This window comes from Triticum urartu, chromosome 5A (assembly GCF_056163025.1).
Source record: "Triticum urartu cultivar PI428250 chromosome 5A, HENAU_Tu73, whole genome shotgun sequence".
NCBI lineage: Eukaryota > Viridiplantae > Streptophyta > Magnoliopsida > Poales > Poaceae > Triticum > Triticum urartu.
This window is the reverse complement of record NC_141877.1, coordinates 42458332-42477091: the sequence shown is the minus strand read 5'-3', so window position 1 is coordinate 42477091 and position 18760 is coordinate 42458332. Positions and strand designations below refer to the sequence as shown.

The 18760-nt window shown below is 45.7% G+C and overlaps 1 protein-coding gene and 1 pseudogene across 2 annotated transcripts; one reads left to right on the top strand and one right to left on the bottom strand.

The window, feature by feature from the left end:
* The first annotated feature begins 866 nt into the window (after positions 1-866).
* LOC147967859 (uncharacterized) lies at positions 867-7709 on the top strand. Its single transcript, XM_087525410.1, has 2 exons — positions 867-2406; positions 7624-7709. The coding sequence occupies exon 1, from the start codon at positions 903-905 to the stop codon at positions 2397-2399; it is 1497 nt and encodes a 498-aa protein (XP_087381536.1). The 5' UTR covers positions 867-902; the 3' UTR covers positions 2400-2406; positions 7624-7709.
* On the bottom strand, positions 7657-8882 carry LOC125555546 (uncharacterized; annotated as a pseudogene). The gene is made up of 2 exons (XR_015603886.1): positions 8329-8882; positions 7657-8181 (listed from the first exon to the last, which is right to left on the bottom strand). The product of XR_015603886.1 is annotated as an uncharacterized LOC125555546 (transcript).
* Positions 8883-18760: the final 9878 nt, after the last annotated feature.

Sequence of the window (18760 nt, the reverse complement as noted above, 5' to 3'; positions counted from 1 at the left end):
CCAGGTATAGTGTCAACTAAACTTGTTATTCTCGTGTCACTAAAATTTTCATAAAAAAACATTTGATTTGCCATGGCCGTATCCTGAACGTTCGGGATTTATCATTTCTGTAAAAAAAACCGCCAGATTTATTTACACATGAGTCACGTCATTTTCAATTTATTTATTTTTGGTGTAATTCGATTCTTTCCGCCACCGTGTGGTTGTGCATGTGTCTTCTACACTGTGTTTTGATTTTCGGCCGAAAAAAGTGGATTTCGGCCAAATTTCGGCCATCTCGACCTGGGGCGAAAAGTATATTTAGGCCGAAATTGCTTAAATTTGGCAAATTTTGGTCAAATTTAAGTCAAATTGCAGTCAAATTTTGGTCAAATTTCAGCCAAAATTTTTGAAAATGGCCGAAATTCGGCCATCTCGGCCTAGGGCGAAAAAAAGCTCAAACCGAAAATCAAACACAGCTTCTACATCCGGCTAAACCACGCACCACCACCATCGGCTGATCCGCATGTTGTCGCCACCCATGGTCGCTTCTCCGCCTTGCCCTCCCCTCACCGCCTCCGACTGCTATTTCGCAGCTCGTTATCTCGAGTTGTGATTGTGTTCTCCCCAAATTCAACTTGCACAAATTTGAAATTCAATCGACTTATGAATAACTCCTGCACTAAAAGAAAAGTTGAAAGAATCCTCGAGAGGCTGTGCTCGGCTGCTCGCTGGACCCTTGACCCGCTTTGACTAGGTCTCTGGGCCCAACACGGTTACGTGAGTGACTCGTGACGTATGGCTTCCTCCGCAAGTTGCGCTCGCCGTGCTCCGGCTTCGCTTTAAACCCCGCCCCCTCCATCCGGATCCATTTCAATTCCCCATTCCAATTCGTTCGTTCGTTCCTCCGCTCACAGCCAGCCATGGCGCTCCATCTTCACCACCTACCCCTCCTCCTCCTCCTCCTCCTCGTGCTATCCACCGCCTCCGCCACCCACTCGCCGGAGACCGCGCGCACTCACCACCACCACCATCGCTCGCCGTTCGGCACGGCCACCGCCCACTTCCACCCCGTCCCTGCCGCCGCGCCCTCCATGCACCAAAACCACCTCCACGCCGACACCCAGTCCCTGCGCTCGGCCGTCGAAGTCGACCCCGTCCTCGCCGACGCGCAGGCCACGGACGCCGCGGCGGCCTCACCGCCTCCCATGCGCGTCCTCCCGGTACCGGATCTGGCCGAGGCGACGCCGCAGCCGCAGGAGGAGGGGTCCGCGCCGACGACGCCCGCTGCAGCGACGACAACGACGACCACCACGGTTCTCCCCCTCCCTGCCACGGTGGCGACGACCGCGAGCTCGCCTCCGCCTCCCGCCGTGTCCGACGCCGAGCAGGGGCTGCAGCAACTCTCGAGGATCCTCACCTCCCTCGGGTACAACGAGATGGCGTCGGAGGCGCCACTCCTCGCCCGCGCGCCGCCGCTCGCGAGGTGGCCCGGGGCCATCACCGTCTTCGCCGCCCCCGACGCCTTCCTCCAGGCCTCCTGCCCCATGTGCTCGCGCCGCCACCTCCTCCAGCAGCACATCGCCATGGGCTACTACCCCTACTCCGACCTCGCCGCGGCCGCCACCATGAAGATCCCCTCCGCCTCCGTCGGCTTCTGCATCAAGGTCGCCACCGAGCGGGGCCCCTTCGGCATGCACTACGCCAGGATCTACGCCGACGGCGTCGAGGTGTCCCACCCCGAGCTCTACAACGACGGCCGCTACGTCGTCCACGGCCTCCACGGCTTCCTGCGCCCGCTCACGCACTCCTGCTTCGACGGCCCGCACCACCACCACCTCACCGGCCGCTCCGCCGCAGCCTCCGCTGCCACCGCCGCCTCCGTGGTGCGCATCATGATCCGCGACGCCATGGCGCGACTCCGCGACGGGGGCTACGGCTTCATGGCGCTCGCCATGCGCGTCAAGTTCGCCGAGCTCGAGAAGTTCGCCAATCTGACGCTCTTCGCGCTCGACGACCCGGCTATCTTCGTCGGCGGAGGCCACGACTACGTGTCGGCGGTGCGCTTCCACATCGTCCCCAACCACCGCCTCACGCGCGCCGACCTCCACCGCCTCCGCCCCGGCACGGTCCTCCCCACGCTGGCCGGCGAGGGCCAGAGCCTCGTCGTCACGCACTACGCCACCGACTCGGCCTCCTCCAACTCCAACGACGTCCGCATCAACTACATACCCATCAAGGAGCCCGACGTGGTGGTAAACTCGCGCATCGCCGTCCACGGCGTCTACGTGCCGTTACCCCGCCTCCACCTCGCCGACCTCGCCGTCGCGTCCGCCACCGACCAGACGAACGGCACCTGCGGCGTCGGGGGGCCCTTCGGCGACTGCGCCTCCTCAGCGATCACCTCTCCCGGCGAGTGAAGCAAGCGTGAGTCGTCCCGATCGTTTTGCTCTGTTATGTTTCTAGCCATGGAGGTTCGGATGAGAGATTGAGCACTCGTTTAGTTCATAGAGTTTCAGATTAGAGATTGGGCAGTCGACTTCTGATCACATTTTGGCACTGTGTTCTACTTCTGATCACATTTTGGCACCGAATGGTTGTTGCCTAGCTTATCCAGTACGACTTGAATGATTTTTGGTGCCAATTTGATTCATCTTCACGTTGCTCTGTTCCCACTGTTTGCTTGTGCTAATTTTGTTCCTGCATGCATCGGTTACTGTTTAGATGCATTGCTCAATTCACTTCCAATTTTTACTCTGAAATCTGAATCATCCTATCCATGCATACAAGGAATGTTGTTCAGTTGTTAGGATTCTGTTTGAAAGCGTGTGTGTTTGATGATCAGGCACAGGACTGGATGCCATAAACTCACTCCAATGATTATTTGGTTATTCTTCTGTTATGATATACTTACAGTACTAAGTTGAGTTTCCAGATGATCTTGTGATGGTTTAATCTCTTCTGTTATGATATTCTTCAGTTTGTTTGTTTGTGATGGTTTAATCTCTTCCTTACCATCTTCATATTATGTGTTTTGCGCCATGGATTAGACAGCGCAAATGTCATATAGGATCATTCTAAATTGCTAACTGAAAGTCTTTTGTATTCACCTTTCGGTTTTGGCTCGTGAACTTGCGGTGTTCCTCTTGTTTCTAATCTGTTAAGGATGATAGTGAAATGGATTTGATATGCAGGTTATCTGCACATCAGTTTGTTCTGGTTACCATTGTATGCATGATTGATCAACTGCATGCTCTGTTTTCGCACCATCGATCATGTAGAATAAATGTCATTCAGATACTGGATCAGCCTTACTGAAACTCTTTGATATTCCCGCCATTTTGGTTTTGACTGATGAACTCACCTCGGTTAAATTCCAGCTTATGACAGAAATGTTGGTAGCTGGGTTAAGTTTCAAGATTTTATCAGTAGTTATGATTGATCAACTACAGAACCTGACTAAAGTTACCAGGTAGTTTGTTTCCTAGAATTGTGTCTCATCAAGCAGTTTTCAGAGACTTGGTTGCTGGGCTAAGTTAGTTTCTGTTTGTTGCTAGGCAATGTCCTAGTTGTGTCTGATCAAGCAATTTCTTAGAGTTGTGCAAATGCAATTTGAGGTTAGTCAGTTCTGTAGAATTCTGCACTGATAAACTTCTCATCATGAATGGTCTTTATTTATCCTGTTACCTCGCTCTCTTAAATGCAGAGAAACATGTTTCAGATTAGTACATGCATGTACACAAGCCCTGCTTTGCATTTTTTCCAGCAGCGTTGCTTCTATACCATGTTTTCAACTGTGAATTTTGCTGCATATGCCCGTTTTGGTGCCATTAATTTCTGAATCGCATATATATTTTGTTTACAACTGCTAATTCTGCTGTATATTCTAGCTCTGAATTTCAGACAACAGAAATGAGTTCAGACAAATTATAGACAGTAGTGTTGTAAATTTCAGAGCACACAATCATGTACAACTATAGTAATTCGTACCGTGCGTGACACCAACTCAGAAATGGGTTCTTTGTGTTCTTCAGTTTGTTCTGGTCATCATTGTGTACGTGATCCATCAAGTTCTTGTTGTGCTTATGCCCTTCTCTCCGGTTTTAATGACTCGTGAGATTACCTCAGTTTGATTCCGTTGTATGCCAGAAATGTCGGTTGTTCAGCAGTTTTCCAGAGTTTTTGTCAAGTTTCCTAGACTTGTGTCTGATTAAGCAGTTTTCTAGATTTGGTTTTTCAGCATACTAGGTAGTTTCCTAGTTGAAAAATGTCATGGATTATGCAGTGTGATCGTCATACAGGATCAAGCTAACCCATAATCCTTGATATTCCCCTTTCGTGGCATGAACTTACTGTGATCGTTCTGTTCTCTTAAGATGTACTCCCTCCGTCCGGAAATACTTGTCATCAAAATGGCTAAAAGAAAGATGCATCTAGACGTATTTTAGTTCTAGATACATCCTTTTTTATCCATTTTGATGACAAGTATTTTCGGACGGAGGGAGTAGATGGATGATCCTGTGATGATTTGATCTGCTGTTTCTTTGTGCATACTTCAGTTTGTTATCGTCACCGTTGTGAACATGATTGATCAACTTCATATGCTTGTTTTGATTCATGAGCTTTACCTCACTTAAATTCCAGTGTATGCCAGGAATATTGATTGCTCGGCTAAGTTTTAGTATTTCATCAGTTCATTGGTTCCTGCTAGTTTCTGTCATGTTACTTGGTAGTCTGTTTCCTAGAGTTGTGTCTGATTAAGTAGTTTTCCGGAGTAGGTTGCTGGACTAAAAAGTTTCAGCCTACTAGGTAGTTTCCTAGTTGAAAAATGCAAATGCAACTAGTTTCCTGGTTTTAACTTACATGCTGGTCAAGCAGTTTTCTAGAGTTGTGCAAATGCAACTTACAAGTTCTGTAAAATTCTGTACCATTTTTTTTTCAAGATTGAAAAAAAAAACTACTTAATCATGATCTTTAGCCTGCAATCTGTTACTTGGTAAAATTCTGTACCGATAAATGTCTCATCATGATCTTTAGCCTGCAATCTTGCTGCCTACATGTGTTTTTTGAAACTAGGAATGGAAGTGCAGAGAGGAAAATACTTCAGATTACATTCATGTACTTCAGAGATTCCTGCTTACATTTACTACTTGTCTTGGTTGTGCTAATTTTGTTCCTGCATGCACCCGCTACTAGTGTTTAAGATGACTCCGTTTATTTTCAACTTCTGCTCTGAATCTTGCCGTCGCCGTTGTTCAGTTGGTAAGATTATTTTCGAAGTTTGAACCGCACGTGTGTTTGATCAGGCATAGGCACGGTTGCCCCAAACTTGTAGCAGCGATCATTTTGTGCTTGTTCTTTCTCTTAAGTCTTAAGATGTACTCCCTCCGTTCACTATTGTAAGATGAACTTACGGTGATCATCTTGTTTGTGGTCTGTTAAGATGTAGATTGGTGTCGTTGCTCTGTTCCTACTGTTTGCTGAACTTGTGTTCTTGCTTGCTAATTTTGTTGCTGCATGCATCAGTTACTGTTTAGATGGCTCGGTTCACTTCCAAATTGTACCTTGAATCATCCTATGCATGCATATATACAAGGAATGTTGTGCAGTTTGATGATCAGGCGCAGGACCGGATGCCCCAAACTCACTGCTGTTATAGTTTCATTCTTGTTCTGTTAAGATATACTCCTAACTAAGTTGAGTTTGCAGGCGATCTCGTGATGGTTTGATCTGCAGGATCTTTCTCTACTTCAGTTTTTTTGTTCTGGTCATCCTTACCATCTGCATATTTATGTGTTTTGGACCATGGATTATGCAACGCGAATGTCATATAGGATCATGCTAAATTCCTAACTGAAAGTCTTTGGTATTCCCCTTTCGGTTTGGACTCGTCAACTTAGGGTGATCATTTTGTTACTGGTCTGTTAAGGTACTGGATGATCCTGTGATGGGTTTGATCTGCAGGTTATCTGCACGTCAGTTTGTTCTTCCCATCATTGTGTTCGTTCCCTTTTCGGCTTTGACTCATGAGCTCACCTTGGTTAAATTCCTGCTTATGACAGAAATGTTGGTAGCTAGGCTAAGTTAGTTTCAAGAGTTTATCAATAGTTCCTACTACTTTTTTTTCAACTTACTAGGTACTCCCTCCGTCTGAAAAAGGTTGTCGCACTTTGTTTCCTTGTATTGTGTCTCATCAGGCAGTTTCTGTTGGTTGCTGGGCTAAGTTTCAGATTGCTAGGCAGTTACCTAGTTGTGTTTTGTCAAGAATTGTTTTCTAGAGTTGTGCCAATGCAACTTAGGGTTAGTCAGGTTCTGTAGAATTACACACAGATAAACTTCCCATGATGCATAGTCTTTAGCCTGTGATCTCGCTCTCTTACATGAATGTGTTTCTGGTGACAAGGAAAGGAGGTGCGGAGGAACATATTTCAGATTACATATGCATGTTACACAAGCCCCGCTTTGCATGTTGCTTCTATACCTTGTTTTTCAAATGCTAATTCTGCTGTATATGCCCGTTCTGGCGCCTTTAATTTCTGAATCACGGATATACCTTCTTTACATGCATGTTATACATTAACTTTTGAATCACTTATGTATCTTGTTTACAAGTGCGAATTCTGCCGTATATGCTCCTTGGGTCATTAACTTGTGAATCAGACATATCTTGTCCCAAATACGAGTAGTGTTGTATTCAAGCTCTGAATTTCAGACAGCAGAACACACACACATGACACATGTACAAGTAGACACCAACTCAGAGATGGGTTCTTTGTGTACTTGAGTTTGTTCTGGTCATCATTGTGTACATGCTCCATCAACTTGTTGTTCACTTTTCGGTTTTGATTTACTCGTGAGATTACCTCACTTTGATTCCATGGTGTTCCTGCTAGTTTTTGTCAAGTTACTAGTGGATTGTTTCCTAGAGTTGTGTCTGATTGTTAGTCAGGTTATGTTATTTGATTATATGCAATGTTACACAAGCTCTGATTTGCATTTTGCTTCTATATCATCATGTCTGCTAATTCTGGTATATACTGCCAATTCCAGGGCCATTAATAACTTGTGAATCACAGGCATATCTTGTTCCAAACATGCCTAGTGTGTGTTAAGAAATTAAATCACCTTTTTAGCATTTATTTTCTAAAAAAAAATTGGGATTTCAAAAGATTTTCTAGATGCTTATGTACTAGCTAGGTACACATAACAACATTATCGAACCAAAAATAAACATTATCGTGCTTTCCAGTGCACTGTGTTGTACTTGCACCGAAGTGGCCATTAATAAATTTGCTTTCTCATGATATTAAATTTAGCAAGGGTTATACAGCCCACATTACAGCAGTAACAGTTTCACCAGCATCAGTGCACTATTTTGTACTTGCACCGAACAGCAGCAGTAACAGTTTCACCAACATGAATTATACCGAAGCCGGAACATGTAAAGCCTGATAATCATACTGCAGTGCAGGGAAATGAAAAGGTCCAATATATACATCATACAACTCAGGCTAATTATATAGCCCACATTACACAAATACTACACTATCGATCCATAATTAATGCATACTCTACTTTCTTATTCCACCACTTGATCAGTAGCACCTCATGAACGAACTGATCCATGGACATGATCCTCTGCAGCTAATCGATCGGCTGCCTACGCACTGCTGCTCATCACTTGTCACCTCCGAGGAGGAGGCCCAGGAAGCAGAGGAGGTCGCCCCCCGCGAAGATGACCATGTCCGCCGTGCCCAAGATCCTAGCGGAGACGTATCCTGTGTCGGCGGCCAGGATGAGGTGGACGTGGACGGCGTACATGCAGTGGCCAACGATGGTGACCACGAGCGCGAGGTAGGCGAGGGCGCGGCGGACCCAGCGGCGGCGGCACGGGAGCCTGGAGTAGGGCGCAGCAGAGCATCCCGAACCAGAGCGCGCTCTCCTCGTCGGCCTCCGCGTCCGTCCACTGGGCGCACCGCAGGAAGAAGGAGGACTGCGCCCAGACCAACATGCTGGCCGAGTGCGTAGGTGACCGCGTGGCCCAAGGCGAAGGACGCGAGGGTGCCGCAGGCGGTGAAGAGCGCCCATCCGCTGGCCCGCCGGACGGCAGCCGGGATGGTCTTGGTGGCCACGGTCGCAAGCAGCGGATCACGGGTCTTGTTGCCGTCCATGGTGGATCCAACTCCAAGTCCAAGCTGCTACCTGCTAGCAATCGCACGGTTAGTTCCTTGTTCCGTTTTCTGTTTGCAAGAGAAACAAGAAGAAATATTTCAGTGAGAAGATGCAGAGGAAGAAAGATTTCTCAAGGCGTCTGCTCGGATGGGAGGGACGGAGGGGGAGGGGACTCACCGTCGCTGCTCGAATGGCTATGGCTTGGTGTGCTTGCTTCTCAAGGCGTCTTGGAGGTGCTCTGTTTATGTAGCCTTGTAACGCAGCTGCTATCCTCTGATCCATTGCGAGGGAGGGAGAGCCGAGTCCAGTCTCCGGTTTGTGAACATGATGGTGTGATGATCTCATCTCATCTCATCTCATGGGCAGGGCAGTGAGCCAGTGACGATCGATGAGCAGAGGAAACAACCGGGAAGCTTCCTGCCTGCATTGCTCCCACCACTAGTAGCTACCTAGCTCATTCTAGCCGCACAGAGCACAGTAACTTTTCAACTAGTGCCCGCAAAGGAAAAACTTTTCAACTAGTGTGATTTCTACTAGGTAGTACTCAAGCAGCATACCATCTTTTGACTAGTGTTTTTTTTTACTTGGACGTCGTTAGCCGGGCCGTACAAAGCACAATCCTAATTTAGAGTTACATTGCGTACAAGTATATTGGGTTTTGATGATCCATTCAGCAGTAACTTATTTTTGGCCTTGATGGCCTCGTGTTAAACTACGTGCCTGATAGTTAGAGTGGTATACTAGTTACTCGTAACTGATTTATACTCCCTCCGTTTCTAAATATAAGTCTTTCTAGAGATTTCATTATAGACTACATACGGAGCAAAATAAGCGAATCTATACTTTAAAATGTATTTATATACATCTGTATGTGGTCTATAGTGGAATCTCTACACAGACTTATATTTAGAAATGGAGGGAGTATATTGCATGGAAGTATGTCATTGCACCATGCTAGTGACTGCATGCATGTCACTGCACTGTCACATTTTGGCCTGTTTCTTTTTTTCTTTTTAGAAAAGGAGGATGACCCCCGACCTCTGCATCCATTTTATTAATTATTCTCTCAAGGCCTTACAAAGTCATACAACAGCAAGACTAAAGTCACTGTCTAAGCAACAACTGTCGCTACACTTATCCAATTGATGAAGGGGCGTTGATAGCCTGGGCCTAATACCAAACAGACATCGCAGCCAAACCTAAACATCTAAGACCCGAGGTCCCAACCAGGCGCCTGCCCGGTATGGGGCACCTACCAGTCCGACGCACTCCTCAACCAGGACGCCTGCTGGGTATAAGGCTGCCGCAGCCATCTGCCACGAGTCTATCTCCAGATTGTACTATTGCACCGACCGTGCCAGGTCTGTCTGCCATCGACGCCACCATGATGCCAGATAGCGTCGTCCTCCTGTGCAAGTCCATCCTCACACATCGAACTCCGAATCTGCACTGCATCACGCCGTCAAAATCCGTCGCCATCAATGTGTAGGATGAAGCACTGCTCCACCAAAGAGGCCGTCCGCTGGTCCCGCGAAGTCAAGTGCACCTCCAAAAATGCCGCCCCAAAGGGGGTTACAACACATGAATGCTGCCAACATCCGATCACTTGATCTAGGGTTTCCCCCGGAGGTACGAGAGGTTAGGCTCCAAAGCTCAACATGGTTTTCCGTCTCAAAAAGAGAAAAGGTCAAAAGCAGAAAAAGGATGATGATGGCTCGTGACAATGACCAACGCGTCTCCATCGTCTATCGATCTCTCTTTCTTATGCCCGCTCAACAAAACAAGCCTATGCAAAGCAATCGCGCCTGCCTGCTAAAACTTGGCAGCGAGCAACCGAGCTAGGTTAATTTGCTTTATCCAAGTGAGATGGTGTAACACCCACAATGCGGCTATATCCCCCACATGTCGGGGCACGACTTAGAGGCATAGCCGCATGGTAGGTTTGTCGCAAGAGGGGTAATCTTCACACAATCCCATGTACTGAATAAGAAAAGAGATAAAGAGTTGGCTTATAATCGCCACTTCACACAAATACAAGTTAAACATACATCATCCGGAATACAATCAAGGTCCGATTACGGAACCAAAATAAAAGAAGACAACCCCAAATGCTAGATCCCCGATCGTCCCAACTGGGCTCCACTACTGATCAACAGGAAACGAAACAAAACAATGATCAAGATCTTCATCGAGCTCCCACTTGAGCTCGGTTGCGTCATCTGCACTGGTATCATCGGCACCTGCAACTGTTTGGAAGTATCTGTGAGTCACGAGGACTCAGCAATCCCACACCCGCGAGATCAAGACTATTTAAGCTTATGGGTAGGAAAGGGTAGTGAGGTGGAGCTGCAGCAAGCACTAAGCATATATGGTGGCTAACTTACGAAAATAAGAGCGAGAACAGAAGCAACGCAACGGTCGAGAAGCTAGAAGTGATCAATAAGTGATCCTGAAACTACTTACGTTCAAGCATAACACAAGAACCGTGTTCACTTCCCGCACTCCGCCGAGAAGAGACCATCACGGCTACACACGCGGTTGTTGCATTTTAATTAAGTTAAGTGTCAAGTTCTCTACAACCGGACATTAACAAATTCCCATCTGCCACATAACCGTGGGCACGACTTTCGAAAGTTCAAACCCTGCAGGGGTGTCCCAACTTAGTCCATCACAAACTCTCACAATCAACGAAGGATATTCCTTCTCTCGGGAAGACCCGATCAGTCTCGGAATCCCGGTTACAAGACATTTCGACAATGGTAAAACAAGACCAGCAAGACCGCCCGATGTGCCGACAAATCCGAATTGGAGCTGCACATATCTCGTTCTCAGGGCACACCGGATGAGCCAGACGTCGGGTTGGCATAGACCATGGTTGCCCAGGGGGCGCCGGACATCGCTCATGTTGGACCAACACTTAGAGAAGCACTGGCCCGGGGGGAGGGGGGAGGGGGGGTGGTTAAAATAAAGATGACCCTCGGGCTTCGGAAACCCAGGGGAAAAAGGCTAGGTGAGGCAAATGGTAAAACCAAGGTTGGGCCTTGCTGGAGGAGTTTTATTCAAAGCGAACTGTCAAGGGGTTTCCATAACACCCAACCGCATAAGGAACTCAAAATCAAGGAACATAACACCGGTATGATGGAAACTAGGGCGGCAAGAGCGGAACAAAACACCAGGCATAAGGCCGAACCTTCCACCCTTTACCAAGTATATAGATGCATTAATTAAATAAGAGATATTGTGATATCCCAAACATATCCATGTTCCAACAAGGAACAAACTTAATCTTCACCTTAAACTAGCAATGTTATAAGAGGGGCTGGGCAAAAGCGGTAACACAGCCAAACAACGGTTTGCTAGGAAAGGTGGGTTAGAGGCTTGACATGGCAATAGGGAGGCATGATAAGCAAGTGGTAAGTAGCACGACATATCAGTAGAGCGAGCAACTAGCAAGCAAAGATAGACGTGATTTCGATGGTATGGTCATCTTGCCTGAGATCCCGTAAGGAAGAAGAACGAGTCCATGAAGAAGACAAACAGACGTAGTCGAACGAATCCTCACAACTCCGGAACGGAACCGAAGCTAACGAGAGAAGCAACCAGGAAAGAAGCAAACAACATAGTAAACAACCATCACATAACATGGCATGATGCACAACCAAGTATGATGCATGTCCGGTTTACATAAGCATGGCATGACAAAATGCACAAACAATCCTACAAGTTAAGTGGAGCTCAATATGCAACGAGTTGCATATTGACGAAACACCACATTAATTATTTAATTCACTCCCGGTTAGGTACTCAACAATATTAAATGTTGGTTAACATGGCAAGAGGTGAAGCAAATGAAAACTACCTATCTAGGCAAGTTTAAATGAGGCCGGAATAACAAACAGCAAGTCCGGAGAATCCTCATGTGCATATTTTAGATTTGGTACTGTCATGCCATAAACCATATTTTAGAGTTATTAAACATGCAAAGTGATGCCACCATGTTAAACTAGGCATTATTCCACCCCATTTACATATAAAGTTTGTTAAGTTTGGAGCTACGGTTATTTAGTTATATGAAATAAATCATTTTAACATGGCAATATGGGAAATTTAAACAAACAACACTTTAAACATTTCAAACATTCATGAAAGTTGGATATTATGAAACTATATGAAAAACTAAGCATTTTTCATATATAAATTATTTACATATGATGCACAGTTCTTTAGTTATTAAATGCATGAACAGTAAGGGTTTTTCTGAAAATATGCAATTTTCTGGATAATGTTAAATTCGCAGAGACTGGAAAAAAACATTCACGGGCCGCATCTAAAACTGGGCTGAACAAAAGAGGAATGAGGCGCTCAACACCTCGGGCCTTGAGGCCTTGGAGAGGGGCGCAGCCCACGCGAGCAGGGGAGGCCGCTCGGTCCATGTGGAGGCAGAGGATGAGGGGAGCGGTCAACGAAGGCCGTCGCGACTGCAGTCTCCTCCTCTCGAACAGAGGCAGGAGCGGGACTGGCGCTGGTCGTCGTCCCCGCACACAGAAGCAGGGGAGGCCGGCGATGAGGGCTTGGCGGCACAGCAGGAAAGCTGGGGACGCCGGGATCTGACGCAGGCCGGACCGATCTCGGCCAGATCGGGTCGAAAACGGAGCGCAGCGGCGCCGAGGTGCTGTGGACGAGGACCGGCGTCGAGGATGCGTTCCTGTGAAGAAAAACAGAGAGCGAGAGAGTTCAGAGAGGAGAGACAGGGAGAAAGGAGAGGGCAACGAGATCGGGCGGCTCACCGGAGGTAGCAGCAGTGACCGGCGAGGCAACACGGGGAGAAGGCGACACAGGGTTGCGGGCACGGGGCGGCTCGGCCTTGGGAAGCAGAGGAGGCGCGAGCGAGGACATGCTCGAGGTCGCGAGGAGACAAGGACGACGCTCCTGCTCGGGGCCTTGGGCGCGCGAGGCTGCAGGGAGCTTCGGCTGGAGCAGGGCGGTGCTCCATGGAGGTTGCAGTCCGGCCTGAGCAGGACTCTGGCGAGCAGGCGCGAGAGAAGGAAAGCTCGGGAAGGAGAGCGCTCGTCTCCTTGCGCGGGCGCACGAGGCAGGGTCTCTGGCGGATCCATCGCTCTGCGTGGGGGACTCGGTTGCCGGCGCGGGAAGGCACGAGATGCAGGGGGTCGAGCAAGGGAGCAACAGAGGATGGAGGAGGAGGCAATGTGGCGCTGGTCAATTGGTTTGATCCGATCTGGGAGGATCCCGAGGTGGATGCGGGAGTGTGGCGGCGGCGGGTGAGGGAAAGATGGGACAACTCGCCTAAAATTTAGGGTTAGATCGAATATATAGCCAGTGGATTTTTGGTAGGAGCTAGCTCGTCCCTCCGATCGAAATCGTACGGTCGCGAAAAAATAGGTAGGGAGTCCAAAAAGAAAAACAGATATGTTTTGTAGATGTTTGGGGCTGATCCGGACACAACGGTAGCGACAGTCCGGGTCGGGTTCAGGACAGCTTTCGGACGCGCGTGCGAGGAGGGCCGCGGGCTGACGAGAGAGGTTAGGTTGGACCTGGCGGTAGGTAGTGGACTGTGTAGACGGTCTAGGGAGGAAAGAGAGGGAAAGCCCGGCAACAGTTTTCGGAGGCCGAAAACGTCCGACGATTTGACCGACTATAGTGTCGCTATAGTTATCCGTTGGGGCATCAAACGAACTCCGAATGCGATGAAATTTGACAGATGGTCTATCTACACTATAATAAGACCGCACGCCAACTTTCAACCCATTCCGAGAACATTTTCCGGCCACTTACAAAATAATATTTCGGACGTGCCGCGGGCGCGTGCAAGTGTGTCTTGGTTCAGAACGGACAACGGTAGGAACGGGGAGGCCGGGACGGATGCAAGTTTTGAAAACATGATGATGCAATGCATATGATGACATGGCGAAGATGCAACATGCAAACGAATGACAAGGAAACAACTGTGAATAACTGGAAGACACCTAGCGCAACGGTCTCAGGGCGTCACAACACTCCACCACTACAAGAGGATCTCGTCCCGAGATCTAAGGATGGCACCGGAGAGAAACGGAAGAGGAAGAGAAGAGGTAAAACTAAGTTGCTTCTTTGACCAAAAGAGTGAAACCAAAGAACCTTGCGAAGTTGAACAAATTGAAAGAAATAATACAATGAAGATGAACAAAGTTGAAAACACTCCGTTAGAAAATAAGAACAAGGAACCTTACTAGAACCTTGTAGGTTGAAAGACACAAGACACTAGTAGAAAAAGGGTCAAATGTGAAGCACATTAGTGCCGGTTTGAATTTGAGTCGGCACTAATGTGACCATTAGTGCCGGTTCCAACGGCTAGGTGGGCGGACATCATTAGTACCGGTTCGTGGGCAACCTTTAGTACCGGTACATGCCACGAACCGGTACTAATGAGGCCAGTGCGGCTGTGGTCAGGCTGGGGCCCCCACGAAGACCTTTAGTACCGGTTCATGGCATGAACCGGTACTAGAGTTTCTTATTAAGCTGATTTTTAGTCCCACCTCGCCAAGGGAGAGGCAGTATGAGCGGTTTATAAGCCGTGAGTGCAAAGACAATGATGAAGAGGTGCAATGCTCACCTGCACGTTGATTAGCTTCAAGCCTTTCGGAATAGCATAGATTGCACTGAGCTATGAGCAGTGCAGTCTACACTATTCCGAAAGGCTTGAAGCAAATTAACTAGCATTGCACCTCTTTTTTTATTTTTAATAACTTATTTGGACTCCGGACTTCTTGTGTGTTCAGTATGCAGCATCCAAAACCACGTCATCAATTTCCAACATGTTCTGACATCATTTGCTGTTTTTCAGTCAGTTACCTAATTGTTTAGAGAGCTAAATGACCGTGAAATTGAAAATCACTATAAAATAAACTGTGAAAATGTTGAAACTTGGCATGGTATCATCATTTCACCCGCATAGCATGTGCGAAAGAGTAGAGAGGTTCACGACAAAAACTGGACGCACTTCGTGTACAAACTGGACAATCTCTTTCGGAGTATCAGGGTTTCGGACGAGAACTCATCTGTTACATGGGCACTTCAATGTTTTTTAAACTTATTTGAACTCCAGACTTCTTTTGCATTCAGTATGCAGCATTCAAAGCGGCCTCATCAATTTCCAACATGTTCTGACATCATTTGCTGTTTTTCAGTCATTTACCTAATTGTTTAGAGAGCTAAATGACTGTGAAATTGAAAAACACTACAAAATGAACTGTGAAAATGTTGAAACTTGGCATGGTATCATCATTTCACCCGCATAGCATGTGCGAAAGAGTAGAGAGGGTCACGGCAAAAACTGGACGCACTTCGTGTACAAACTGGACAATCTCTTTCGAAGTATCAGGGTTTCGGACGAGAACTCATCTGTTACATGGGCACTTCAATGTTTTTTAAACTTATTTGGACTCCGAACTTCTTGTGTGTTCAGTATGCATCATTCAAAGCGACGTCATCAATTTCCAACATGTTCTGACATCATTTGTTGTTTTTCAGTCATTTACCTAATTGTTTAGAGAGCTAAATGACCGTGAAATTTAAAATCACTTCAAAATGAACTGTGAAAATGTTGAAACTTGGCATGGTATCATCATTTCACCCGCATAGCATGTGCGAAAGAGTAGAAAGGGTCACGGCAAAAACTGGACGCACTTCGTGTACAAAATGGACAATCTCTTTTGGAGAATCAGGGTTTCGGACGAGAACTCATTTGTTACATGGGCACTTCAATGTTTTTTAAACTTATTTGAACTCCGGACTTCTTTTGCGTTCAGTATGCAGCATTCAAAGCGACTTCATCAATTTCCAACATGTTCTGACATCATTTGCTGTTTTTCAGTCATTTACCTAATTGTTTAAAGAGCTAAATGACCGTGAAATTGAAAATCACTACAAAATGAACTGTGAAAATGTTGAAACTTGGCATGGTATCATCATTTCACCCGCATAGCATGTGCGAAAGAGTAGAGAGGGTCACGACAAAAACTGGACGCACTTCGTGTACAAACTGGACAATCTCTTTCGGAGTATCAGGGTTTCGGACGAGAACTCATCTGTTACAGTGGCACTTCATTTTTTTAAACTTATTATAACTCCAGACTTCTTTTGCGTTCAGTATGCAGCATTGAAAGCCACGCCATCAACTTTCAACCATCAACTTGGCGTGGTATATAAAAATAAATGAATAGAAGAAAATAAATAAAGCAAAAAATAAAAAAAACTATAGCAGAAAAGAAAAAACTATAGTAGAAAAGAAAAAAACTATATAAAAACTACTCAGAAATAAATAGAAGAAAATAAATATAGCAGAAAGAAAAAAACTACTCAGAAATAAATAGAAGAAAAAATAAAGCAGAAAAGAAAAAAACTATATATAAAAATTTGGGGCGCTGCCCTGTGGGCCTGCTAGACCACGGGCGTGCAATTTCAGGCCCACAAGGCCCAGCAGACTCACAGGGCAGCGCGCCGTAGTTAGGCCTAGAAGCCTGCTTTATAGACCAGTGCGGCTGCCCTTCGTCCGGCGAGGTGGGACTAAACTTTGTGCATCGCGGGTGGCAGCGCACAACCTTTAGTACCGGTTGGTGGCTCCAACCGGTACTAAAGGATGGTCTTTAGTACCGGTTGGTGACTCCAACCGGTACTAAAGGTTACTTTTCCCGCCTCTTGGCCTGGCCAAAGTTGGCCTTTAGTATCGGTTGGTGGCTCCAACCGGTACTAAAGGCCCATCCTATATAAGAAAACACTTCAAAACATTCAGTTTCTCATCTGCTTCTTCTCCTCTATCCCGTCGCCCGCTGCCCCCTTCGACGCCCCCGTCGCCACGCCTCGTCGCCGCCCCCGTCGCCGCCCCATCCCCGTCGTCACCGCCCCGGCCGTCCCCGTCCCCGCGCCCTGCCCCGTCGTCCCGTCGTCCCCGCCCGGCCCGTCCCCGTTCCCGTTGTCGCCACCCCGTCCCCATCCCCGTCGTCGCCATCCCCGTCGTCACCATCCCCGTCGGCGCCGCCCGTCGCCATCCCCGTCACCGCCCCCGTCGCCTCGCCTCGCCGGTGAGATCCTGCCCCGGCCGCCATGTCCACACACACACATTGTTTTTTAGTTATTTAGTTATAGAAATTTTTATGTTTTTTATTTATAGAAATGTTAGAAATTTTTTCTGTTTTTAGTTATAGAAATATTAGAAATGTCAGTTATATATAAATGTCAGTTATATATAAATGTTTTTTATATAAATGAATTACCTAGATAAGAATCTTAGATGAATTAGATAGATAAGTTAAATACTAATGTCAATTATTAGATGAATTAGATAGAGAAGTTAAATATTAATGTCAATTGTTAGATGAATTAGCTAGATATTAATTAATTAGGTATATGAGATTATTTGAACTAGTTGAATTAATATAACTAGTTTATTTTTAGTAAATGCTTAGTTGAACTAGCTAGTTGAATTAGTACTAGTTTATTTTTAGTAAGAAAATTTAGGTATATGAGATTTGATAATCTAATTAAAATATTACTATATATAGCTACTTTATATATTTTAGTAAGAAAATTAATAGAACTAGTTTATTTTTAGTAATTTCTTAGTTGAATTAGTTGAATTAATAGAACTAGTTATTTTTAGGAAGAAAATTTAGGTATATGAGATTTGATGATCTAATCAAAATATTACTATATAGAACTACCTACTTTATTTTAGTAAGAAATTAATAGAACTAGTTTATTTTTAGTAAATGCTTAGTTGAATTAATAGAACTAGTTTATTTAGTTGAATTAATAGAACTAGTAAGTGTTTAATGTTTCACCTATATATGAACATATGTTAGATATTAATGTCAAATGTTAGATGAATTAGATATAAATTATATGTTAGATATATATTTAATTTAGTTATATGAGATTTCATTATCTAATTAACATTTTATTATATAGAACTAGCTACCTTATTTTTAGTAAGAAAATTAATAGAACTAGTTTAGTTGAATTAATTAGTTGAACTAGTTAGTTGAATTAGTTGAGCTACTTTATTTAGGTATATTTTTCGTAAGTGCTTAGTTGAATTAGTTCAATTAATTAGTTGAACTAGTTGAATTAACAGAATTAGTTGAATTAATAGAACTAATAAGTGTTTAATGTTTCTCCTATGAACATAGGAATGTCGTCTGACGACGAACACGATTTCATTATGTGCGAATATTGCGAAGACCAGCGCGGCCTGTGCGGCAGAAATTTTCTAGTTGATGATAGACGCTTCAGCATCAAGCTGGATGAGAACTTCGAAGTGGATATAGTAAGTCACAACGACAAGTCTTTTTTCGTAATTAAGCATGACTTATGCTTCATTTGCTTCAACTTTTAATTATAATTTTTCACTATTCTACTAGCGTATCCCCTGCCATGCAAGAATTTTTGTCTTGGATAAGATATGTTTCAGTCCTAACGAAACTATGGAGGTAAAAAGAGTTTACTTGAAGACCGAGCATGGTTATACCTTCATCGTCAAATTATACAATGCAGACACATACACCTATTTTGAATGCAAAACTTGGCAAGCACTATGCAAGGCTTATGCATTTGA

Coding starts and splice junctions, on each gene's coding strand:
- LOC147967859 (XM_087525410.1), top strand. CDS start 903: ATGGCGCTCCATCTTCACCACCTACCCCTCCTCCTCCTCCTCCTCCTC.